This window comes from Podarcis filfolensis (assembly GCF_964270895.1).
Source record: "Podarcis filfolensis genome assembly, chromosome: 10".
Taxonomy (NCBI): Eukaryota; Metazoa; Chordata; class Lepidosauria; order Squamata; family Lacertidae; genus Podarcis; species Podarcis filfolensis.
This window is the reverse complement of record NC_139612.1, coordinates 27,367,986-27,393,697: the sequence shown is the minus strand read 5'-3', so window position 1 is coordinate 27,393,697 and position 25,712 is coordinate 27,367,986. Positions and strand designations below refer to the sequence as shown.

Below are 25,712 nucleotides of genomic sequence, written 5' to 3'. Positions count from 1 at the left end.
TTACAGACAGAGTTAAAAAACAGCTACTTATAACATAATTTTTAAAATGCATTCACAAACTTTTTGCCTTTTTGTTTTCCCCCCATCTCAGTCTCCAGAAAGGCAGTTCAAAAAACAACAAGAAAAAAACAACAACCCACCCCAAAAACAGTATTCAAGATTTGCTCAGTATATCTCTACCCTCCACCGTAGAGGAGAAAGGGAAGAACTGGTAGCTTTTGTTTAGACTTGCTTCAGATGGAGGACATTCATGAGGATTTCATTTTGCACAATTTTCGTATGTTTTTCTTCCGAAATGTATGCCATTGAGGCAGGCTGCACCAAAACTGCATGGCAAGTTTTGTTTCCATTGAGATCAGAAAAATCTGTTTGCTGATTCCCCACCCCCCTCAACTCCCCCACCCAAATTTATTGATTTTCATGAGGATTGCACCAGGAAATTTCTGAAAAACATGCCTGAGAAATTTTCACCCCATTGCATGGCTGGGATGGGCTTACTCAAGGTATACAAAGGGCACTACTGCAACTTTAGGGTGAAGGAATGGAAGACACATGCTGACATGGTTTTTAATACAAAATGATGAAGAAACTCCTTTTAGGAGGAAATATACTGACCTCCATAACAATGATGAATGAGAGCTTGGCTGCAATAACATGCCAGTAATAGATATTGTGTTCATATTGATGTTCGTGCCCAGGGGGGTATCGGAAATCCCGGTACCTAACAGTCAAAGACAATGAAGCAATCATTTCAGGAGACTCTGCAATATGGCACTCAGGCCAGAAGGGGGAGCAAAATCCATCCCATTCTCCTGATAAGGCAACACACAAGTTAAGCAAAATGTAATTGTAGAATTATAGACCCGGAAGGGACCCTGAGGATCATCTAGTCTAACCCCCTGCAATGCAGGAATATGCAGCTGTCCCATAATGAGAACTAAATGCAGATAAATCACATCTACTGAAATGCATTATTTTGTCGACACTAAACAATCTTATTTTTTTTATCTTCTCTTTTGGCCATTGTTTACTATTACTTTACAATGCTGAGAGGTAAAGTATAAGTGAAGACACATGTGTATGTGTGTGTGTGTGTGTGTGTGTGTGTGTGAGAGAGAGAGAGAGAGAGAGAGAGAGAGAGAGAGTGAGAGTGTATACAGTCAGACCTTGGAAGTCGAACGGAATCCGTTCCAGAAGTCTGTTCGACTTCCAAGGTGCCACTTCCGATTGCCAAAGAACGTTTGCAGACTGGAACACTCACTTCCGGGTTTGCGGCGTTTGGGAGCCAAAACGTTCAACTCGCAAGGCATTACGGAACCAAGGTACAACTGTATATATCCATATATATATATATATGCTATTTTAAATGGTGAAATAGACTTGCCTGCATGTTGTCTGGTTAGCAAACATGGGAAGAGCGGCTGGCTTGCTTTCGTTTCTGAAGTCTGACACAGCAAAGACGGAAAGTGTGTTGTTTATGTACCCCTTCATGGAGTAAGTGCTCTGACTTCCATAGGGAGGAACGGAAAATGACCAGTAATACACCAGGCGTGGAATCATATCGGACGTAAAAGCAATTATCATTGCCTGCAGTTGAAAAGAGAGGGAAATAGGCAAGATTTAACTGCATCTAGGTAGAATTTTATACAAAGAGAGAGAGAGAGTGTGCCTGTATCTGTCTGGAAATGGGAAATATATTATTGTACAAAACAGAAGAGCAACACATCCAGATCTCTCCAGTTTCTGGCTGGCAAAAAATCTCAACTCCCTTCCCGTTTCCATTATGATTGTACCCGCAACAGGCTATGTGCAATGGTCTGTGTCCTTGGTGAGAGGGTGGGATAAAACATAAGCAGCTTTTCCCTGACAGACGACCACACAATGCATGCAATAAACTGTCGATGTAATACCCTGGTGGCTTTGCAGAAATGATTATAAGAATCAGGTTTATGCATGCTAGTAGGGAACACCCTCTGAGTGATCACAATATTATACCTTTCTAATACTGCCCCCGCTTCCCACTTTTCCTATGTATAAGAACACTGAGTTATTGCGAAACGCTATTTGCAATTCAGTGTAACTTATTTGCTCTTTACGCTGCCTTTCTCTCTCCCCCTCTCCAGTATTCTTCCCACATAAACTTTCACCTCTTTCAAATGATTTCCAGATGTGCAATAGCTGTGATGACATACACAGGAGAATATATTCTTCTGGATACTCTGTAAAAATAAACTCCCCCCACCATTTGTAGGCTGTTTTTTTTAAAAAGAGGATCACACACAAAAATAATAATCTGATTTCAATGTTCCAAGACGTGATCACTTTTCCTATTACCCCAGAACAAATGAAAACTGGGCTTATGCTTGGCAACTGAATATAGCAATGTCAGCTCTGCTGCATGAACTCTTAAGTGCCAAGGTAGCTTTGTACAATATCCACTTAAAGTTCTGCCAGTTTTGCAGAGTAATCCATAAAGTGGAAAGAAATGGAACTTGCTGTAAAAGAAGCATGGCATCAACTATTTTGGGGATTTTTATTTTTTTATTTTAGAAAGCCTCTGCTGCGGTTATGACAGTCAGGCTTCCTGGGCCACTGTGCATTTTCAGTGGCTATTCTTACTAAGGGTTGCAATCTGTGCTAGTTCTACTCAAGAGTAGAACCACTTGAAATTAATAGCCATGGCAAATTTTGATCCATTAATTTCAATAAGTCAGCTCTCAGTAAAACTTAGGAGGCAATAATTATTTGGCTGTTCTATGATCAAACCACCTGAGTCCATTTGAAAACAATTGAACTTTTTAGATGAAGAAAACATCGACTCAGGGGAAAAACCACACAAGATTTCTTTTTAAGTGACTTACTAGTTAGTGTTGCCAGAGGCATCTCAGAAGATGCATTCCCTCTTCCTGTGTGAACGAGAAAGGGGAATGCCTCTAGCATGGTGACAGCTAGCAGTAAATTTTGGATGCTAAACCTGGCACCAGCCAGTTTAATTGAGTGGAAAATCCTACTGCAGAGCCTTAGCAAAATTCATTGCAGTGGGGTTTGTTGACCCTGTCCTCAAAGGGAGAAAGAGAAAGCAAAGGGAATATTCTTATTTAATTTATAATATTTATATGCCAGCTGTCATCACGCATTGTCTTGCAATGGGTCATAACAATTTAAAGCACAATACAAAATAAGAACAAAATAGAATGTGCAATAAAGTACAACCCAAGATGGTCAGCTTGTATACAAACAGATATCACAAAGGCATCATGAGTCCTAATTGGTATCTTATAAAAAACAAACAAACCAAGCAACCAACCATTGGTACCACTGTTGCTGGACTTTTCATTCTTCAAGGAGATGGAGAACATCTAACATGTCAACAATTTCATACTGTTCGAAGGTGAGAATGTGGAGAATGGACATTACAACTGATTGAAGAACACTTCCCCATGGGAAATAACTGTTTGGCATTTCAGATTCCAAATTGTCACTACTTAAAGACTGTACTTACATTGGTCACCACAGCAAGAAGAGCTATTCCTTGCATGATGGGCTGCCATGCTCCTATGTCCTGAGCTTTCTGAGGAACTATGCGCCTGAACTGTGTAGTAATCTTCCAGGCGTCTATACGTATTTCCAGTAAATTGTTCATAAGTGCCAGAAGGGGAGCCAGTGGGAACGAGGCCACAAACAAAGTGACAAATCCAAACTGTATAACTGCCAATGAGAAATGTGACAAACACTGGTGAAATATTAATTAGCATTGTGTGCGCTTTCAAAAGTCAGGCATGCCAAACCCAGTGGCTAAACAGAGCTACTCTAGATCACTTGAAAGAGCTGGGTTCTTGGATCAGAAAAGTATGGGAAAGTTACCCAAAGTCTATGGGTGATATTCAGCTAAGATTTACTCAGACTAGATCCATTGAAACTAATGGACCCATCTTAGTCACCTTCATTAATTCACTCTGAGTAAATTACTTTGAGTAATACTTAGTTGATTCCAGTGGCGTAGCGTGGGTTGTCAGCACCCGGGGCAAGGCAAGTAATTTACGCCCCCTAACCCGTGGATTTGCGCCCCCTAACCCGTGGATTTGCGCCCCCTAACCCATTGATTTGCCCTAACCCCAGATGTTGCGCCCGGTGCGGTCCGCCCCCCCTGCACCCCCCACGCTATGCCACTGGTTGATTCCATTCATTATCTGCACTCTGTAGCCAGCAAGAAACCAACGGCATTGTAAAAAAGGAATTTATAATGCCAATCAGGACATGGGGTGTGTGGAAATCTTTTTGATAAATATATATATATATATATTTGCAAGAGAGCAACATTAAATAGTACAGTTAGAGAACAATAATGTGGTTGTTCACTCTGTAGTAAAGCCCCACTGTATTCAGAGGTGTTTACTCTCAGGCAAGTATATATAGAACTGTAACCCTAATGTCTTGTGTACAACCACAGATTAAATAATCTGTGTTCAGATTTTTTTATTTTTTATTAGAAAGGAATAGCACATCCATCCAATCTAGCAAAATCCACCCACCCCGCTTTTACGGGTTTGTAATTATTTAATAGAAGGTTAATTATTAAAGAGAATTATAGCAGCCAGCTTACCCATTTCAAGATACTCATAAAACAATCCAAGTTTGCCAATGGGTTGCAGGTGGTAGTCCTGTTCCCAGCGAGGGACAACTTTCTCAGACCGTGAAGCTGAACAAAATCTTCCAATCAGGTTCTTAAGCCACCTATGAATGGAGATCACCAGCTAGATTTATTCTTTATGGTAGAAATCATGCACTTTTTTGTCCAATATGGAATAGCTAAGTCTGCCTCTTTGCTTTGATAATAATGGGCTCAGTTTTGCCTTTTCTGGCAGATACAGGCAAGGTCAAGCTACATGTTACACTGGGAGATCCATTCATTATTTCATCTGTATAGGTTCTGATGGATTTGGCCTGTTTGGATCCTCATTTTTCTACCTTTTTTAAAAAAATGGAGACAAAACAATAGCGAATAGGGATTCCATTCATGACCTCTTCATGGTCAAAAGCATATGTTGCTGTGTTTTCCATTGATGGAGACTAATGTTTCTGGACCTTGCTTTAATCCACTGCCACTTGTTTCTTAAAATTTCCAACATTCCGAGAAGTAACTCAATGTCATAGTTTGAACCAGTCCTACGTTTCAGAAAGTAAAATAAGGCACAACTATCTCATTGTTCATTATTATTTCCCAAATCTGTAGGACTGGATGAGGCCGTTTCTCACTTCCTATGGAGTCCTCATGAATTTCTGATCATTAAACTGCTTTTGTAAAAAAAATCTGTTGCAGCTTTTTGTGTATTAGGGGCTGCCTTCTGCTGTGAGCTTAAAGCAACCAAGAGGTTTAAATTCAGGTTCACTAAAAACAACCACCCTGTATTCAAATTCAGGTTTGGCTTTGACTCCTAGCTATCAACACTATTTACTATTTACTTACGGAAGAAGCACTTCTTGTATATTATTCCAGATTGCTTTGCCTCCCATTATTATTGTCAGTTGTGTTGTAAGTTCAAGGAGACATCCACCTGGATCACACTAGGATTGGAAGAAGAAGGGGGAGGGTGGACATGAATTTTTCCAGCTCATTAGCTGCAGGGAACGAACTTTCAATTAATGAAAACATATTAAAATATATTCTGTTGCTTCAAAAAGACTAGCATAATAGCATCATTCTATTTAGATAACTATTCAGAAAAATGCACAAACTATCTAACATTGGTGATTATTACTAAAAAATGTAACACCTTCATTTTTAATAAATTTGCTTCATTTATACCAGACTTTTTCTCCGAAAAGCAAAGAATAGCTTACATATGGCTCCTGTAGTCTTCAGCCCACAAAGTTTAGAGGTTAAACTTGTGTAATGTCTGCAGCAGAACTACATTTACCTTTAACCATAATCTGTGCCCTCCAAAATAATTGATTACCAGTGTGGGAATAGCATATAGTTAATCTTGCAGTCAAGGACACTCACTCAGAAGCCTACTTCCAGAACTCGCCCTGCTTTTAGGCAGTGAAGCAAGAAGTTGGAGGGTTCTGAATGCCTTGCAGTTGCCTGCCTTGGGTCTAAAAGTTAGCTTGCTGTCCTCGGATATGGTGCAGGTTTGTGTCCTATTGTCAGTGTTGAAAAAAAATCACAGAGTGAAAGGCACCATATTGCCTTTGTCCTGGGCAGCAAGATGTCTTGGGCTGGCCCTATCTGCTTCTGTCAGTGCCCTGATCTGATTCAGGGCACTTACATTTCTCACAATTTAGTTATGTGGGGTTGCGGTGAGGAGAGTGGAGGGGCTGAAGCAGCCCCAAAGATTCTTTTTACAGGTGTGGAATAGTAACAGCGCCATGTTGTCTACAGTGGTATTGCCATTTGCAGTGTTCACAACCATTAAGGGAAGTAAGCAAATCATCTGCTATTTTAAGCAACGTTGACCATTTTGTGAGGCCTCTCCATCACCATATCATCACCACCATCAGTTATTATTTCTACCCCGCTCATCTGGCTGGGTTTCTCCAGCCACTCTGGGCAGCTTTCAACAGAACATTAAAAACAGAATAAAACTTCAAACATTAAAAGCTTCCTTAAATCATTGCAGTTAAGTTATTTTTTTGGGGGAGGGGGATCAGCTGTGGCTGCAAGAAGTTATGGCACCTGAGGTTTGATGGAATATGAGCTTGGAGGCTTTGGACTCAGCTCTAAATGGCGGTAGCTGTGAAGCTGAGTTCTTCAGTTTACCATTGCGAGATCCCAATCCCACCAAACTTTAACACCATCACTGATTCCCATGTATCTCTTGAAACTGATGAAGTGGCCCAGATTCAGGGCCAAACTAGATGTTACACGCATACATGTATAATATTACCACGATGGGCTTTTCAAAAATCAAATTAAGCTTTTGAAGGGGGAACTGGGAAAAGCGCAGCAGCAGCAGCAGCAGCAGCGTTCATCTTCTGTCTGTTTTCCTACTTTGAAGTTCATGAAAAACAGTTAGTCGGGAAAGGGTTAAGCATCTGCTTTCCCTTCTGCACAAAAATTCTTTAAAAATGATATTTGGCTAATGTTACTTCCAACTATGTGTAACATCTGGTTTGACCCTAACACTTCTAGCTGAAAAAATTTTAAAAATGAAGAGAGGAAAACCCACTGCAGGTAGTTCATTCATACCTCTTCATTTCTGTATTTCCCCAGCCAATAAACAGGGTCGCCAGGGTAACCTACAAATTTACCCTTAAAGAATGCAATGTAGAAACAGGAAGAATAATAGTTGACAAATTGGAACAAGAACATCTTCATGGTGAGGCTGTTTTCATAATCGGTCTGCGTCCTTGGTAGTTCTGTAGTTTAAGGGGTGAAGGGAGAGAGAAATGGTTAACTCGAGAAGAGCTTTAGAGATATGTATGTTGTAGACTTGAATACAATTTACATCTTTATAATTTAGATTATTTGGAGTTCTCTAATATACTGTAGCCATTATGTTAATTTCATGACAACGTGTTATAAAAAGGGGGGAAATATGTGCTCTTCCACACAAGAACAAGCAGCAATTCTCAATGCAAAAGGCCTCCAGCAGATTCAATACATAATGAACATAACATTTTGATGTGATGCAAATGAAAGAATATTAAAATGAAGCTACTTTAGATGCGCCAAAATAGGACAGCTCCTTTAATGTAAATGACCTGGATGGGAAGGAAACCAGCAGTGTTTGCTCTGTTTTCGCTATTTACTAAGGCATGAAGGGTTTCAAACAGTGATTCTTTCCCTTTTTATTTACAAGAAAATGACTACGCTATCTATAAACAATACCGAATGTAATTGAATGCATTATGCAGTGCTGATCCATTTTCATAAGGCTGGAATTATTACAGTAATCTTCCGTGCTTTGTCAGTTTCATAAATATACAGCTGTAAACAATTGATCTTTCATGCTGGCTATAGAAGGATTCCTTAGGCAAGGAGCTGAATGTCATTTCTTTGTTAACTGAAAAAGCCTGAACTTTAAAATCTTTAGAAGTCATTGCAAGCAATGGTGGGGAAAGTTCTCAAATACATGGCTGAGGCATCCTGTTTTGCTGAGTTACCCCTTAAGAACACAACGTTTTTCTCCATTTACTCTGAAAGGCTTTGTAGCTGGGGCAAGAGATCATCTTACCAAAGTCAGTAATCATGATTGCTACTTTCTCATAGATCATGTTCAGAATCATAATGATGATGAAGCTTATGATGGAAGCAGAAACTGAAGTTGCTGCTTGCGGAGTCAAGTACTTCTGGATGGCTTCAGTGCCATTGATATGCCTTGGGAGCGTTGCGGAAAACACCAGGAAAACAGACAGCCTGTAAACAATTATGCCAATAACTGAGGCGATAATGAGCAGGATCTGAAATCAAATAACAACATAACTGCTATGTAATAAGCATGATATATTTTATGTGTCACATATATACACATATATAGCGTGTACACACAGATATTTAATTGATGAATTTATTATATAAACACAGTAACATATATAATTACAGAAAAAGTAAATGAAACCATAAATACAAATATATTAGATTTATACATTATTCAAAAGTGTGTTTAAATGTATCAGTAAGTGTCTATGCAATCGTTAACACCGACTTTCCTTAATGCCACTGATTGATTGTATATAGCAATCAATATACTATTATTCTGATGCATATACCTACAATGCATTTCGTTCCTCTCATAATAAAACTTCCTGAACATAATTAAACTCCCAAATCGTAACTCATTTTTTAAGACATTAAATTTCCCCCAACAGTAAATATGGGTTCGCTGAATCTTAGGGCTGCCATATGTTCAGATTTTCCTGGACAGTACCGGGATTTCCAAGCCGGAATTGATGTCTGGGGAGAATTTCTGGGGGGAAATTGTCCTGGATCTTACGCAAGTCAATTGAAAAATTGTATTTTTGGGGGCTTTTCTAAAAAAAAAAAAGCTCGGGTCTTCCTAAAAAATGCTCAACAACTTGTTGTCCTGGATTTTACTTCTTGAAAGCTGGCAACATATGACCTATGAATTTTATACTTCATTTTTGGTACAGAAAACATCTCCTACAACAGCACCCCCAATATCTATTTGCTGCGGGAGAAAACACATAGGTGAGCATAGGGAACTGGAAATGGAGGGTGAAAGAAAAAGTGGAGAAAGGGAGATAGACAGGAACACAAGAATAGCATGCAGTGCAGCACACTGTAATAAACTTCACCCCTCCAGCCCTGAATATAATTTTAGCTTCCTCCTTTTGCCAGTTGCCTCTGCTCATTGCAATGTCCTTCCTTCTCGTAGCCCTGTGGTATGTTCCTTAAGAGGAAGATTACAGTAGCACTTCCATGGCAGTATTTACAGCCGTGCTAATGACAATCCTACCACTGGCATTGGCTAGTGCACATTGGAACTATTTTTGAAACTCTTCCACGATGCCACACATTTCCCCCCATGGCTGTATAGACTTCTTTTAGTTTCTCCTTTGAATTAAGCTGGAATTGGGGTGGGGGGAGCAAAGGACACCCAGCTTTGCTCTCTTAATCAGATGAAACGGGTAGGAAAAGACCCGTTACAGTGGTACCTCTGGTTATGTACTTAATTCGTTCTGGAGGTCCGTTCTTAACCTGAAACTGTTTTTAACCTGAAGCACCACGTTAGCTAATGGGGTCTCATGCTGCCGCTGTGCCGCAGCCACGCGATTTCTGTTCTCACCCTGAAGCAAAGTTCTTAACCCAAGGTAATATTTCTGGGCTAGCGGAGTCTGTAACCTGAAGCATATGTAACCCGAGGTACCACTGTAATCTGTAACACACCATTGAACCAGATGCCTGGAACAACACGTCCGAAAAAAGTGGCAGGAAAGGTAACGAGGTTTGGACTGACCATCACTTCATAGCAAAAAACCGTTATGTTTTCTCCCAAGTGCCAGGCCAGCCGTTGTCTATCTCAGCTCCCTAGAACATGAGTCCTATTATAGAAGCTGCTGGTATCATGTTCTGCTGTGCACATACATATCATTTATAGATGTTTTAAAACGTACCTTTGAAATATAACCTGTGAAGGAAATGAGCCAAAGTATCCAAGAACTCAAGCTGATGCACAAGAGGTAAGAAGGGGGTTCAGAAGAGATGGGGGATCAAGATGGGAGTAAGGAGACAGAAATCCAGAAATGGAGCCATCAGGAGAGAAGTCCAGCTAGGCAAAAACACCTGAAATTCAATGCAGGATAGCATAAAAAGAGGGGAAATGGGACAAGGTAAGGGATCAAGCCTGGCATAAGGAAGAAAGATGCTTTCTTGGAGGTGAGGGAGAACAAAGTGAGGAATCCTTGCCATTCTGAGATCCAGTTTAAAGGCACAGTTGCTCGCATGGCTCAATTCTCACAGTGCCTTGCACTGTCTCCTTTGAAAGGAGAGCTGTTTTTCAAAGTGTTCTTAAGACAAAAATAACCCATGAAAAGCTTTAAAATGTCAGGCCGGAACTTTCTCCGATATTAGAGTTCCATGTGCAGAAATGTATTAATGTAGCAAGTTTCCCCCCCCCCCCCGTTTTTAAGAAAAGTCCTGTGCAATTCTGAAGCAGTACAGCCATGAGAAATGAGTCCACCACACGAACAGCCGTCCTTCAGGAAGGGGCCATCACCATTTAAGCTTTACAGAATCTATCATGCTGACGAAGCTAAATAAATGACAAGCGGCAGTTGTGGAAAATTTACCCAGAATAAGACAGCGCTTGTGCAGAAGGTCATCCTCACGCACTTTCCACAAGCTGTGTAGGGGATATGCTCTTCTTGCTGTGAAGAAAGGGGATCGAGAAAGAATTCCCTTTGTTAATATGCATATTTCTTTTTCACGTAGCCCAGTGTTTCAGGAAAACAGGTCGTTTGTGTTTTTTATGTTTCCAGATTAAAATACTTTGCTTCACATATCGTCCTCAACCTGTCAGAGCATGGCTGAATCTAGTTTTGAGAGGCTTTAGAAGGTTATCATGCTAAAATTACATACTCCCCAAAAAACATGGGCTCCCCCCCCAAAAAAACACTATGCAACTAGTTCCATGCATCTAAAGGAGCTTTGGGTTTCTCAGAACAACAGCGCTCCCAATATCATTTAGGCATTTTGGATTTGTAAGGAATTTCAAAAGCAGTGCACTATATCCCCCAACACTGGCCCTGCTGTTAGATAGAGAGAGGTTGTTACCTCAGGCGACAGGTTTCGGGTGTCATGGAAGGGCAGCAAATGGTTAACTTATCTAATTTATGATCACTCTATCTTCTCTCTGAAGGTGAAAATAAACCAACCAGTACTGGGTACTTGGCATCATGACATTTGCGTCAGTGTGTGGGTGATGGCAATGGTGGGACCATTTGCTGTTTTGCCTCAGGCAGCAAAAATGTCTTGGGCTAGCCTGAGATATACGTTGGGGATATGCTCTTCAAAGGAGAAAAGGTTCCAAAGCCCTTGGCCATGCCTAAAGTAATTCTGTGGATCATTTCCAAATGTATGAAAAACATATTGTGAAAAATATATTGACTTCTTTGAATTGCTGTCATGTGACACTGCCCTCTCAGAGTCTGGTTCTACCTCTCCTGCACTTGAATGATCACAAATATTTTCTGCTTTATCCATGGACAATGATTTGTTCCAAGGCAGACATGCCTCTTCTCCTTCCCTGGCATCAGTTTAAAAGTTGCTCTGCCACCTTTTTGATTTTAAGTAAAAGTAAAAAGCAAAATGTGCTTTTAAGTTTCTGTCAAAGGAAAAGCTTACAATTTGAAAGGCTTATAGAAAATTCCCTTTGCTGAAAGCAGAAAGACAGCACTGAGATTTGCTTGAAATAATGCTCAAAATAATGCAGTTTCAAAAATCTCACTACTAACATTAGCTATTGTTTAACACAAGATGCAAGCAGTTTAGACCCATTCAGGTCAATAATCAACTGGCTTAAAAGTAAAAGTAAATTATACTCGCTGTGCAATAACAAATAGGTATCTGATCACCATAGCATAATCTGAAAGCAGTTTCCCCCTAAGTGAGAGTGGTAGGTGATGCTATTACAAAACATTAAAGATTTGGCAACAAAGCACAAAACAGTGAGAAAAACAATTTCATTGCTTTTCAGCACCAAAAATGGAGAACAAAAGATTTTTCTTCAAAGGGCTGAAGATAGATTTCAATACTGGAGGATAATAATGTTAGAATAAAAATATTGTAGGAAAAATGCCACATATTCATAAATGCTAATCTGGAATTCTCCATGTTTGGGAAGATGATATTAGGTGCAAATTAGCTGGCATGCCTTCATGAGTATCAATATTCTTGCTGTATTGGACTACAGAATGAAAGAGATAAAGCTCAGGTGAGATATTTATTTAGGTCAATTTAGCAAATTGAATTTAATGCATACGTGTATAAACATCAATACCAGCCATGTGTCACAAAAACTCTTAATACGTAAACTATATTTGGTCTTCATAAAATTAAAATTAAAATAGTTTCTTGCCATTCCTCAGCCAAATATATATCTCGTTAAGCTTGACATTTTAGCCACCTTCCAATTTGTTGTTGACCATTCTTTCAGAGTAAGGACAAAGTCATCACACCATTTCTTGGTAATGAAACTATTTGCGACTGTTTACAACAAATTCCAGACTCTTTCAGACAACTCAAAGTACTGCAGCTATTGTTTTTGTTTAACCAGTAAAGCCCTGAGTATCTCAGGGAGCTTCTTTCTCCCATACAACTTGCATAGTGTTTCAAGTACTGCCAATAAGTTCTGCTCTAGAGTTTATCCTTGAGAAGATAAGGATTCCAGGCATCAGGAATTCTGTCCCCTGGGAAGTTCCAGCAGTAGTCTCTGCTCAGAGACTTCTGCAGTGGGAGGTTTTTCCACTAGAGCTAATGGGGCACAGCCCTACCAAGGACAATGGCAAGTGATTACAAAAAAAATAAAATGAAATCAAAACCACATACTGTTGCACACACATTTAATCCTTCCATTTGAATTCAAGAGAGGCTCTGCAGACATTTCTGTCAATCTACCATTCTCTAGCCAACCACATCTCTGAACCACTCAGCCAGTCCTTATCCAAAAGTATAGCTCAAAGCAAAGAGGTCCCTCTCAGGTATCTCTGAGCAGAAAAGCCATGTGAATGTTGAATATTGCTGGTGAAAGCATTCTTATTCAAAATTAGTTGGAGGTTTCTTACTTTATATATATATAGAGAGAGAGAGAGAGTGAGAGAGAGAGAGTGTGCTAGCTTTAAATTGCTTTATACTGTAAAAAATGGATTTATTTTCATGTGTATGTTTGGTTTTTTTGGAAACCACCTGTGAACACTAAAAAAAAAGGAAAAAAAGTTGGTGCATCAATATTACAATAAATAAATAAACTTCTGTTCACATGGCACCCATTGCAGTCATAGAGTGATTTTCTTTTTCATCATATAGCTTTAGATGTGTGCTGTAGTATATTATGCAAGCACCTGCCTCATACCCAACATCATATTAAATAGTTCCCCTGCTTTAGAAAATATAAATCAACTCATTTCAGATGGAGGTTATGGGATGGCATTGTAAACTATCCCCCTTTACTCCATAATCCTCCACATAAATTACAATCTGCTATGATATATATCCTTTGAGTCCTAGTTATGGCTGATGACATGAGCCTTATTTATTGACGGCGAGACTTGCCCTCAGAACAGCCTCCTTTCCAGGATGAAATAAAGTTCTAATATGAGAACTTTACTAGGTCATTAGAATAAGTTTGGGTCTTTCCCCCCAGAGCCGAACTATGAATTTAAAATGTGCAGTACTCAGGCAGTGACAAACTTATTATATAATTGAATACGTAATTGAAATATAACAGAATGAGGGCCAGAGCTCAGTAGTGGAGCATATCCTTTAAATGTGTGAGGCTCTTGGGATGAATTCCCAGGCTAGGAAAACTCCTGCCTGAAACCCAGGAGAGCAGCTGCCAGTCTGTGTGAACAGATGGGTTAGCGGTCTGCTTTAAAGCTCGTCCACCCTTCCACACTAGAATGCATGGGTCTGAATGGTTTTCTGCTTGATCCATGCTTTCTTAGGCACGGGTCTGAACAGCTTTCCATTTGCCCCAGGGGTGTAGCTTAGGTTGCCAGAGCCCGGGGCCATGCGGAGGTGTGGGAGGGAAGGAAGGAAGGAAATGAACAGAGCACACTTCTGCATTCAACTGCCTAATGATGTCCACATCACCCAGGAGATCTCAGCCACTGAGATAAGAAAAGAAGAGCCATTCTATTTTCTGGAGCAGGCACAGGCAAACTCCAGCCCTCCAGATGTTTGGGACTACAATTCCCATCATCCCTAGCTAACATAGGGTTATCAGATGTCCCGGGGACAGTCCCCAGATTTGCAAATCTGTCCCCGGGAAATGTGGCAGCGGCAGCCTTAGCAGCCTGGAGCCAGTCTGTTAGTGCAGTTGGCTCTGGCTGGCTTCAGGAGCTGCTCACTGCTGTGGCGCCCATCATTTTTCCTGCACCACAGCAGCGAGCAGCTCCTGAAGCCAGCCAGAGCTAACCAGGCTGGCCCCTCCTGGGCAATGATGGCCGCCCGCCTGTGACTCCCGAGCCTCCCCTGATCTGTCAAAACAAAGGGGGAAGGGGGAAGGAGATTGGGGAAGGCTCAGGAGTCACGGGCGCGTGGCGCACCATTGCCCAGTTTTTAAAAAAAATTCTGTGCATTTATGTTTCACAGGGTGCGAAAGAAGGGCTTTGTACCTTTGTACAATATGCATGTGTGCTTGGGCCCAGGGTCTTTTGCCTCACCATCCCCACTACTGACTCCCTGTTGCTACTCAGCTTCAAAAAAAAAGTGTCCCTGGATTCATTGAAGAAAATCTGGTAACCATAAGCTAACAGGACCAGTGGTCAGGGACGATGGGAATTGTAGCCCCAAACATCTGGAGGGTCAGAGTTTGCCTGTGCCTGGTCTGGAGAGGTCACTTCCTGGTTCACATGGAGAAGCTGTTTCCAATGGAGCTCAGCAAAAGAAACGTGCAGTTGTATTAAGGCAGCACTGGGTATTGAAATTTTGTGCTCCTAACAATTTTGCACCCAGGGTAACTGTCCCGTGCCCACCTCTACTATGCCACTGGTATGCCCCACCACTTTCCCTGGGGAATCACTCTCTTCACTGGTGAATTGGAGCAACCATCAATCCTTGGGAAACCCAACTAATCTTTGCTCTGATTCCGTGGTAAAGAGTGGCTTTCCTTGGGGAAGCAGTTGGACAAGTAGAAGTGTGGACGACCCCACAAGTATATGGAACCTCCTATGTGAAGCTTCTTTACTGTCACTCTATTCCAGGCTTCCTCAACCTCGGCCCTCCAGATGTTTTGGGACTACAATTCCCATCATCCCTGATCACTGGTCCTGCTAGCTAGGGATCATGTGAGTTGCAGGGCAAAAACAGCTGGAGAGCTGAGGATGAGGAAGCCTGCTCTATTCTCTGTTAGCAAAATCTCTTGGTTAATCAAAGATTATTTTGTCCTCTTAATTTTGAGTAATTCTTGTAGGATTTCAATTGGCAACACATTTGCCAATTTTCGTTACGAAAAGCTGACAGCCTCTGAAGTGGTGAGAATCGATGTAACTGTTAGCAAAGACAAAGATCATCACACTAATTCACTTCACCTAAATGTCTGGTCTGACTTTTAAAACAACCCTGTCAGAATTTCTAGGTTTTTAAAAAATATCTTTATATTTTGAGCATCTTTAAGCATTAATAGTGCTGAAAATCAAGACTGAATAACAGGAACTGGAATAAGACTGTAAAAAGCCGCTATATCTCAAAACTAGTGTCTGCTCTCTCCTAGTACTGCCAACAGTGATGTGGACTTCAAATTCATCCTTCCAACATTTCTCTGATGAAAATAGGGACATCCTATTCCATACCCTCCAACATTTCTCCAATGGAAATAGGGATGTCCTAAGGAAAAGTGGGACCTTCCAGGATCAAGTCAGAAACCAGGACAACTTCTGTAAATCCGGGGCTGTCCCTGGAAAATAGCGACACTTGGAGGGTCTGTCAACTCGGTTCTAACTAAGTTATACTCAGAGAAGAACCACTGAAATTAACCAGTCTATGTTAGTCATGTTTGTTCATTTATGCCAAGAATTACTAACAGTGAAAACAACCCCAGGTTTCCTGAAGATGCTTTTCCAAGCCTTTCCACCCAAAATTCCTGAGGTTGGAGTTTTATCTGTGTAATATTTTATTTTATATATGATTTGCTTAAGGTATTAATACCAAGGCAGGGTACAACATAAAAAATGCAAGTTAAAGCTACCAGTAATCAACAACAACATTCTTAAAAAAACCAGCAAACAATGGGATAGTAATGAAAAGTGATTTTTTGTCCATATTACATTATATTCAGCTTAGCTGATATACACTTCTACAAATAGGTCTGGCTCCTGACAAAAATACTGGACTTGATAGAGTCCAAAGAACTTTTCTTATAATATTTCCAAGCACATTTTTTAAAAAACAAACCTATCCAGACCTGTGTTATTTCGTTCACTACGACGCGATGGCATCTCGCTTCATATTCGGGACGTACTTGTTCCTCTTGCTCCAAGAACTCAACAGTGTCCCATTCGTATTCCAGCTCAGCCTGCCGTCTTTTCCAAAACTCCAGAAACAAAGTAACTGATGAAAGAAGGATTAAGCAAGGATAATTTTAGCTGCTGAGGATTACAAATCCAAGGTTTATTAGATTTCTTTGCCAATCTGTGAAGAAATGGAGTCAAATCTTGCTGGTTGATGGAATGGCAACCAGGTGTTTATAAGGAAAACAGTGGGAACTATTTTTTGTTGTTGTTTTTACTTAGATCGTCTTCTTTTTGTGGCCAATGGTCAGAAATTATGGGAGCTGTACTGTCATACCTCATGTTACATTTGCTTCATGTTACGTTTTTCCAGGTTGCGTCCCGCGGCGACCCGGAAGTACCAGAAAGGGTTACTTCTGGGTTTCACCACTCGCACATGCGCCAAATCGCGCCGCACACCTGCACAGATACGGAGCTTCAGGTTGCGGGCTTTTCAGGTTGCAAACGGGCATCCGGAATGGATCCCATTCGCAACCAGAGGTACCACTGTACTTCAGTAACATCCGGAAGGCCACAGGTTCCCCACTCCTGACCTAAAACATACTCAACTCTCCTTTATAGATACAGATTGCAGGGGAAAGTTACACTGTTTTTCAGGGACCCTTCTCTGCTGTTACTGTTCTTTTCATTGAGAAAAGGTAAAGGTAGTTGATCGACTGTATGGGACTGGCAGAAATGACCGGCAGAATCCGCGACCAGGGAGAAAAGTCAGCAGAAGAAGATTGGAAGAAATTTAAGGATTATCTACAGAAATATTATAAAATTAATGAATTTTGAAAAGATGTTGGTTTGAACTTTGGTGGGGACTAGCTGTTATGATAAAGATAATGGGGATTATAATGGTTTATGTTATTAAATTTAAAAAAGCTGAATGGAAAATAAGGTTTTATTTTAAAAGGAATGTTAAGAGATTAGGATTTGCTGAATTAATAAGGTGAACTAGAGAACAAGAAGGGGAGGTATGAGGAAGTCAAAGAAATATGTGATTGAAAAACTGTTATTGAAACTGAATTGTTTTTAATATTTTTCTTTTTCTCTTTTTTGTGTTTATATAAAATTGGAAAATCTAATAAATATTCATTTAAAAAAAAAGAGAAAAGGTAAAGGTAAAGGGACCTCTGATCATTAGCTACAGTCGTGGATGACTGACTCTGGGGTTGCGGTGCTCATCTCGCTTTATTGGCCGAGGGAGCCGGCATACAGCTTTCGGGTCATGTGGCCAGCATGACTAAGCCGCTTCTGGCGAACCAGAGCAGCACACGGAAATGCCATTTACCTTCCCGCCGGAGTGGTACCTATTTATCTACTTGCACTTTGAGGTGCTTTTGAACTGCTAGGTTGGCAGGAGCTAGGACAGAACAACGGGAGGTCACCTCATCGCGGGGATTCGAACCGCCAACCTTCTGATCGGCAAGCCCTAGGCTCTGTGGTTTAACCCACAGCACCTCCCGCGTCCCCTGGTAAATTTCAAGGTGCTGGCTTTGGTGTATAAAGCCCTATACAGTTTGGGACCAGGATATCCTAAAGATTGTCTCAAACCTTATATACCCAAATGATCAAAGTACTGTGCAGATGAGGGCCTTTGCCAGAAGCCAGGAGGTCCTTTCTGCACAATGTAGGAATTGGGCCTACACTGATTACAATGGAGAAAAGAGGAATGCTTCACTAATGTTGCAAAAACTGTGCCTTTTGAGCACATATGGAAGCTGAAAGACTTAAGGAGAGCTGAGCTCCTCTAGACTGGACCAAAGGCCCAGCCAGTCTAGCCCAACATCCTCACAGTGGCCAGTTGGATGCCTATAGAAAGCCACAAAGCAGGACATGACTGCAACAGCAGCATATGTCACATACAACAAACAACTCAATAACTGTGCTGGATAATGTGCTTTCTTCTAGCTACATGTTGCCTCAATATACTTTTTTGTAACCCACAGCTCCTATTCTTCTACTTAGTGTATGTGTGGGGTTTTAACTCAGCCATGGTTAAGACAAGAACAAGGGCCTGGGACTTACCCCCACCTGTCTTTGGTATACATTGCCCCTGCTCACCTTAACCATGATTGGTCCCTACCCTAAGTAGAGTTTTCAGTTAACAAGGATTTGAATCTTGCAGAAGCTATGCTGTTATGACACCGCTGTGGGAAGTGTGCATGTTAATATAATGCACTAAAATAATGTGTTGCATCATTGGAAATCCCTGTATTAAATTATAATAGCACCAGAAAGCCACTTCGCATGGTGAAGAAGTTGGCTGTTGGGTGACGTGACCCATGGGTACTTCAGTAAGTTGTTCTTCCATTACTGTAATTACTATTGTTAATAAATATTTAAGAATTGTGCATTACTGGCAACTCTTTTATATTCAATTTAAATATTGTAGAAAATAGGTAGTTTTGGTCTATTTTAATGTTAAGTGTCAGAGGACTAAGTTGCAACATACTTAACATTGAAAGCCTGTTGTTGTCAATTTGTAATATTTGCCTAAAATGTTACAGCGGCACCTTTCTGTATATTCACCTTTACAGAGTGCTAATGGTGGCCTAAATGTTACTTGACATACTGTGCAATTAGATTTCAATATAGCACTAATTTTAATCACCAGCAAGCAAGCATGGTGATTAAACAGGGTGGATTAATGCTAGTTATTGTGACCTTGTAAAAAGCATCTATTCAGTGAAACAAGATGCTTTCTGGGTAAAAAACAACAACCCAAAACTTTACCATGACCATTTAATACGTTAGTTGCTAACAACTGTTGTGTGTATAGAGTCATAGAATAGAATAGAATAGAATAGAATAGAATAGAATAGAATAGAATAGAATAGAATAGAATAGAACAGTTGTAAGGGACCACGAGGGTCATCTAGTTCAACCCCCTACACTGTGGGACTCTTTTACCCAACATGGGGCGCAAACGCATGACCCTGAGATTAAGAGTCTCATGCTCTACCGACTGAGCTATCCAGGTGTACGGTAGTACATGAACTAATAAAATGAGGAAAGAAGCAAACTTATTCTCACCCACACAAGTGCCTCTTTCCTGATGTAATAGTTTATCACATGCAGGGTTCTTTTTAAAGGGGGAGCACACAAAAATATGAAACCCTTACCTGCAGTCTGAAATGGGACCCTCCAGAAGTCTACCCACAGCAACAAAGCCATACAGTGGTACCTCGGGTTACAGACACTTCAGGTTACAGACTCCGCTAACCCAGAAATAGTACCTTGGGCTAAGAGCTTTGCTTCAGGATGAAAACAGAAATCGTGGGAGGCTCCATTAGCTAAAGTGGTACCTCAGGTTAAGAAAAGTTTCAGGTTAAGAACGGCCCTCTGGAACAAATTAAGTTCTTAACCCGAGGTACCACTGTATTTTGGCTTTGGTTTGGATTTAACCCCCCCAGCCCCCCCAACCTACTGCCTCAAATAATGTATTTGAAATTAGCTTACCCCATACTCCCATAAATACTGCAAACACAAGTGTTCCGAAGCTATCGAAGATACACAGCTTCTGGAAAGCATTCAGAAAAATAGGGGTTAGCATACAATTTTGCATTGTTTTTTGGCACAGCTAAAGAACATAGGCTGTTACACAGCACCTAATTTCATAAGAGGGGCTACCTATGCATGGAAACAGATTTTCACATGGCAGACCATCTCTTCTGCCATGGAAATGGAAGCCCCACATAGACATTTGGCATTCCTGCAGTATGCATACAATGCCTCAAGAAAAGCATTCCTTATCATTTATGGGGAAGGGCTGAACTCAGACACCTCCTTGCTGCTTTCTTGCCCCACAGCTAATCAGCTGAAGACATTGACCATCTGCTTGCTAGAGGGGAGGAAGCGTTTGCCAACTGGAAGCAATGGCCACGACACACAGCTTGCTACTGTTTGAGAAGTCGCCTTGATAACAGCCTGCATTTTATAGTTAAATAAAGTTTCCTTTTTTTAGTGTTCTGCCAAGTTTTAGAAAACAGAACTGTAATGCCAATCTAGTCCCACATTATGGAAAATGGCAAAATATGTGATACATAAGGGTTTTTTTGTTTTGTTTTTAAAGGCAAATCATTTTATAGCGCCTACTTATCCTGAAAAGAGAGGCAAAATATGTTTCAGTGTTGGGAATATTAAACGCATACATAAAAACCTGAGCAAACTGAAAACAAATGAAATGTCAAAAATTATATATTCCCAATGTGATGGCAGCAACCATCAGATGATAATATGGTTGTGTAAAACTAATATCACAGATTAGCAGCTCCAGCTGTTGCATTCTTATCATCGTATAAACAAAAGATCTACCAGTGGAAGGCAAACTATAATGTGATAAGCTTATCACATGAAAAGCATGCTAAGTCTAGGTCTATTAAAACACACACACACACACACACACACACACACACACACACACACAATGATTTCGTATCTTTGCTCTGTTTATTCAATTTATTTCACTTTCATCTCTATCATATCCCTTATATTACTCTTCTAAAGTGAGGTTTAGGTCACTCTATTTATGAAGGAGAAGAAAACAGTTTGTGGCCAGGTCAGCCTTGCAATTAGAAGCACCAGACTATCACTCTTCCTCATTCAAACACAGATGTGCAGGACAAACCACATGTAGACAGGAGCAATTCAAGTTAATGGACTATCCATTTTCCTAAGGATACTTCATAAAGCCAAAACTCATTTACCTGAGCAAACAGATAGGATACTGAAAGACAGCATAGGAACTTGCCTTCAAGTTTCACATCCCAGTCAAATAAAAATAGACACATTTATCTAATGAGCTTTTTCCTGAGGTTGTCTTTTAACTTAACCTTCGCACAAGTTCAATGATTGTAATCAGTAAGTTGCATTCTCCCCTTTTCATTAGTGGTCTCGTATTATTATCTATCCCCTTTTCTTTTCTTTTCTCTTTTGCATGTATTTCTAACTTCGCTTCAAAATAAAATTTCATGCCCCAGAAAACAATGTCTTTCCATATTCCGCAAGAGTAAATGTTGTTGTTACCTTGGACGATTCACAGGTGATTGTGAGGTTCCAGTATGTACATTCTTGATCACATTGGGGGCACATGATGATTTTACCTCCTATGTTCGGGTCACAGACTTCTTGGCTAAAATTGAAAGGATCCATCTGAGATGTTGAGTAATTCAGTGAACAAATTGCTTAATTCACTGCTTTCATAGTTCTCCCTGCATGCTATATTCCCTTAAGTTTCCACTTTGCAGTTACTTCAATAAGGCCAAAGTAGACTTTACATACAATAGTGCTTTTTACCATAGTGACCCATTTGTACAGAAAAAAACAAGTTATGAAGAAGTGATAACTTCTCCATAACTCCGTTCTCCAGGAAAATGATTGAGTGGAGGAACTGCTTAATCTTCTCCCATCTTCTGTTTCTCTTTCCAAAATGCCACCCCTCCATGTGACTTCTTGCAATTGAGTTCCAAACACATCTTCTGTATGTACACTGCAGTAACTTATCTTTCATTGTTCTTCGGCTACAATCCTAAAACCCCTTGTGTAGCATAGCCCTGTTGATTTCCGCTTTATTTTCCCCCATCACTATTTTGTGTTTTATTTTATTATTATTAGCATCACAATTTTTTAAATTCATAAATCAAACTAATATTTATACAGCTTTGTGAGTTTCAATAGCAGATCCCCCCCACTGATTTCAGCTGAGAGTTGTATAAAAGAACTGCTGAGATTTCCCTCTAAGCCTATTGTATGTCCAGAAGAGAGGATCGTTAAAGATCTACAAAATATATTACTCTAGAGAACTATGAAACAAAGGAATAAGAGCAGAGGCAAAAAAGAAGTTTGGGAAATTGGTCATAGATGATACCACACACTGAAGATTAGCTGGCCTTAGCATACTTTAACCTTTTCACATTGAATGCATACCCTTCAACATTTCTCTGATGACAGATCTCCCATTCCATAATGATAATTTTACTATTTATACCCCTCGCAACTTACTGGATTGCCCCAGCCACACTGGGCAGCTTTCAATATATATATATAAATAATAAAACATTAAACATTTTTTAAAAAACTTCCCTATACAGGATTGCCTTCAAACAGCTCAGGGGTTCAGATAACGCCATACCCTCCAACATTTCTCCAATGAAAATAGGGACAACCTAAGGGAAAACGGGACATTCTGGGATCAAATCAGAAACCAGGATGGCTTCTCTAAATCAGGGAAATAGGGACACTTGGAAAGTCTGTGAATGTGGTTACTCAGTAGCAAAAGGGGTGGCAAAATATGTTTGAACACTTAAACAATAACTTGACCATTCGTATGTTATTATAAAACAAAAAACAGTGCAATCCTATACATGCATGCACATAATATAGGCTGCGGCCTCAACCCCACTGGCTCAAAAATAATCCTCATTGAATTCTGTGTCGATATGTTTGAGATTGCACTGAAAATCTATTGAGTTCTGCTGAACTCTGGAACAACAAATTATTATTTGGGAATGGTCCACTTAATGACATTTGGATCTTTATGCTGGATCATATGCATGCTGGATCATATCCAACGAGAATGACATGAACTGGTGCAGGTTACCTCCAAGTGCAGTTGTCCTTCATGAAATAGCCATACAAAAAGCACCCGAGTCCAACAACTGCTGCCAGGAGTAACATCTGAGTATAGAATCCTAGCCAGGCAAAATAGATTCCAATTTTCTCCCCATAATATTTCCTGCAGATAAAAACACATATTTAGAAACTATGAACGAATATACATTTCCTCTCAATCCAATAATTTGGGGAAGTGAGAAACTCCTTATACTTAATGCTGACATGCATGGATCATTGTGTACTGCCATCAGTTTTGTGCTTCCAGATTCCTTAAAGCAGGCTTCCTCAACCTTGGCCCTCCAGATGTTTTGAGACTACAATTGCCAGCATCCCTGACCACTGGTCCTGCTAGCTAGGGATCATGGGAGTTGTAGGCCAAAAACATCTGGAGGGATGAGGTTGAGGAAGGAATTGAACCTTGAGGCCTCATTTTCTGTGTTTATGAATGATCTCCAAGAGCATTCAGAAGCAGCGATGCCATCTTTTCTTTTTTTTGCCCTAGCAAGTTTAACAACACACTTCCTGGCACAGAGGTACAGAAATAGAAAATACTTTTTGTCTTTTAAATTTCTGCTTGTCACAGATGTTAAGAAACCTTGGGAACCTTGTCCCAAAGGAACTCTATCAGAGCACCACAATAACAATTTCACTTGTGTTAAAATTTGTATAATATCCACAGTTGGATTCTCTACTAATGTGAAACCTCCTTATTTTGTAATTTTGCTGAAGTGTAAGCCTGGTAATTTTTGGTTTAGGGCTAAGTTTTTATAGCTTTTGCTTAACATTTTTTTGGGGGGGGTTAACATATTTATTTCATTTTTTAGAAACCTAGTTTCAAAGATTTCCATTTATGCTACAGTGTTAGGGATAAGGCCAATTATAAATATCAAGAAACAAATAATTTAGTTGCATGAAAACTGCAGTCCTATGCAAACTTAGACAATGAGTCGGGAATAAGTCCCACTGAATGAGAAGGGGTTTACGTTGGATAGACATGCATAGAATTGCGTGTCGAGGTCCCCAAGCCACCCCCCAAATAACTCACAACGCACACTTAATTTTTGTTTAAGGTTTTTGGCATAATTTTGGCCACAACTTTATTTTAATACAAAACCGTGAGTGGTTGTTTAGGCATTGGTTAAGACTATCTGTCCCCCCGCCTGGGGACAGAACTGACTTCCGGGCACCACCGAAAGACAGTGTGGCGGAAAGCAAGTCGGGGAGAAATGGAGCTGAGTCACAGACCCTCAATTCTCATCCGCATGCTCCCTGAAGGCTTGCCGGCCCTAGTCCCATTCCAGGGATTGGACGAAAAGATGGCAAGCCCCAGGATTCCTTTAACGGAATTCCCTTTCCGCAGCAACCATGGAGGGGCAGGCCCAGCCTATCCTAACCCCTCCTCCACCAATTTATAACCAATGCCTAACCGCAACCTTACAAGTTGTGACGATTTGCTACGCAGTAGGCAAAAACCAAAATGGCCCAGCCAATCAGCCAGATGGACAAAATTCCTACCAGGCCCCTGCCCCATCGGCAGACGACCCCATGACAGGCATAGCAAGGTCAATGCAACAACCCCTTACTCAAGGTTGGGTGGGCGGGTGATCCGTTGCACGCAGCAAAGAGAAAGCTCCAGGCTGCGTGCAGAGTATTTAAACATTTTACCCCTCCCACCAAAATTGCAACATATCTTTTACCCCAGCAACCCAGTGAACCAACCACTGCCCCAGGCCATCTTTAGAGACCCTGCCTGGTAACAGAGGGGTGGCTCAGCAGACCCCACCGCAACACGTGCTCTCCATGAAGGAGAACACGCTTTGTGCTGCAAATTACATTGCTTTGAGATAACTTCCAAGTGGGACCTTGGTTTTCTTATTCATTACACAAATATATTTAGGCATCTTGAACATTCTCACAAATATGTAACAAGTAGCTGATTATACAAAATCAAACTGTCTCCAAGGAACATCAAGAGAAACAAATTAAGGTGACTTGACTAAGCTACCTGCACTCTGCATGTTTTCTCTACAAATAATGATTATATATGGAGCGGGGAGGGATCACATTAGAAGAGGACTTTCAGCCTCTCTCATGCTTGTCCATACCTACCTGACAAGATCTAAGGGCTGTAACTTGAAAATATTTCGAGGGTGAGCCCATTCTCTGTACAGCAGATACCGTTCATTTGGACAGTTGGGATCCTCTGACTGGTAGTTGAATCTTGACTGTGAAACAGAGTATTGAGTGGATAATTAAAGAATTCCCACCTCCTTGAAGGCACAGTTCATGTCATGCCTTTTTAATGTTAGCTGTTCTTCAGTCCCCTGCTCAAAAAAGGAATGGCTTCTCTTGTAGCATTTGCAGTGCCTACCAGGAAATGCCTGAAGGTCAAATTACACCATTTTTCATTTAGAGGAAACTAC

At 40.6% G+C, this 25,712-nt stretch overlaps 1 protein-coding gene across 4 annotated transcripts in view; it reads right to left on the bottom strand.

The window, feature by feature from the left end:
* ANO6 (anoctamin 6) overlaps positions 1-25,712 on the bottom strand; it is a 76,443-nt gene that overhangs the window by 6,106 nt on the left and 44,625 nt on the right. For all 4 annotated transcript variants that reach the window (XR_014539269.1, XR_014539270.1, XR_014539271.1 and 1 more), the window contains exons 7-19: positions 25,399-25,514; positions 23,276-23,410; positions 21,703-21,808; positions 20,137-20,197; positions 16,584-16,729; positions 10,753-10,830; positions 8,178-8,403; positions 7,190-7,359; positions 5,468-5,565; positions 4,604-4,734; positions 3,503-3,708; positions 1,385-1,587; positions 616-721 (exon numbers count right to left, since the gene is read on the bottom strand). Coding sequence is in view for 1 of the 4 variants with exons in the window: in XM_083574450.1 (XP_083430576.1) it covers positions 616-721; positions 1,385-1,587; positions 3,503-3,708; positions 4,604-4,734; positions 5,468-5,565; positions 7,190-7,359; positions 8,178-8,403; positions 10,753-10,830; positions 16,584-16,729; positions 20,137-20,197; positions 21,703-21,808; positions 23,276-23,410; positions 25,399-25,514 (1,782 nt within the window). In the remaining 3 variants the exon portion in view is untranslated. The remainder of the gene's footprint in view (positions 1-615; positions 722-1,384; positions 1,588-3,502; positions 3,709-4,603; positions 4,735-5,467; positions 5,566-7,189; positions 7,360-8,177; positions 8,404-10,752; positions 10,831-16,583; positions 16,730-20,136; positions 20,198-21,702; positions 21,809-23,275; positions 23,411-25,398; positions 25,515-25,712) is intronic.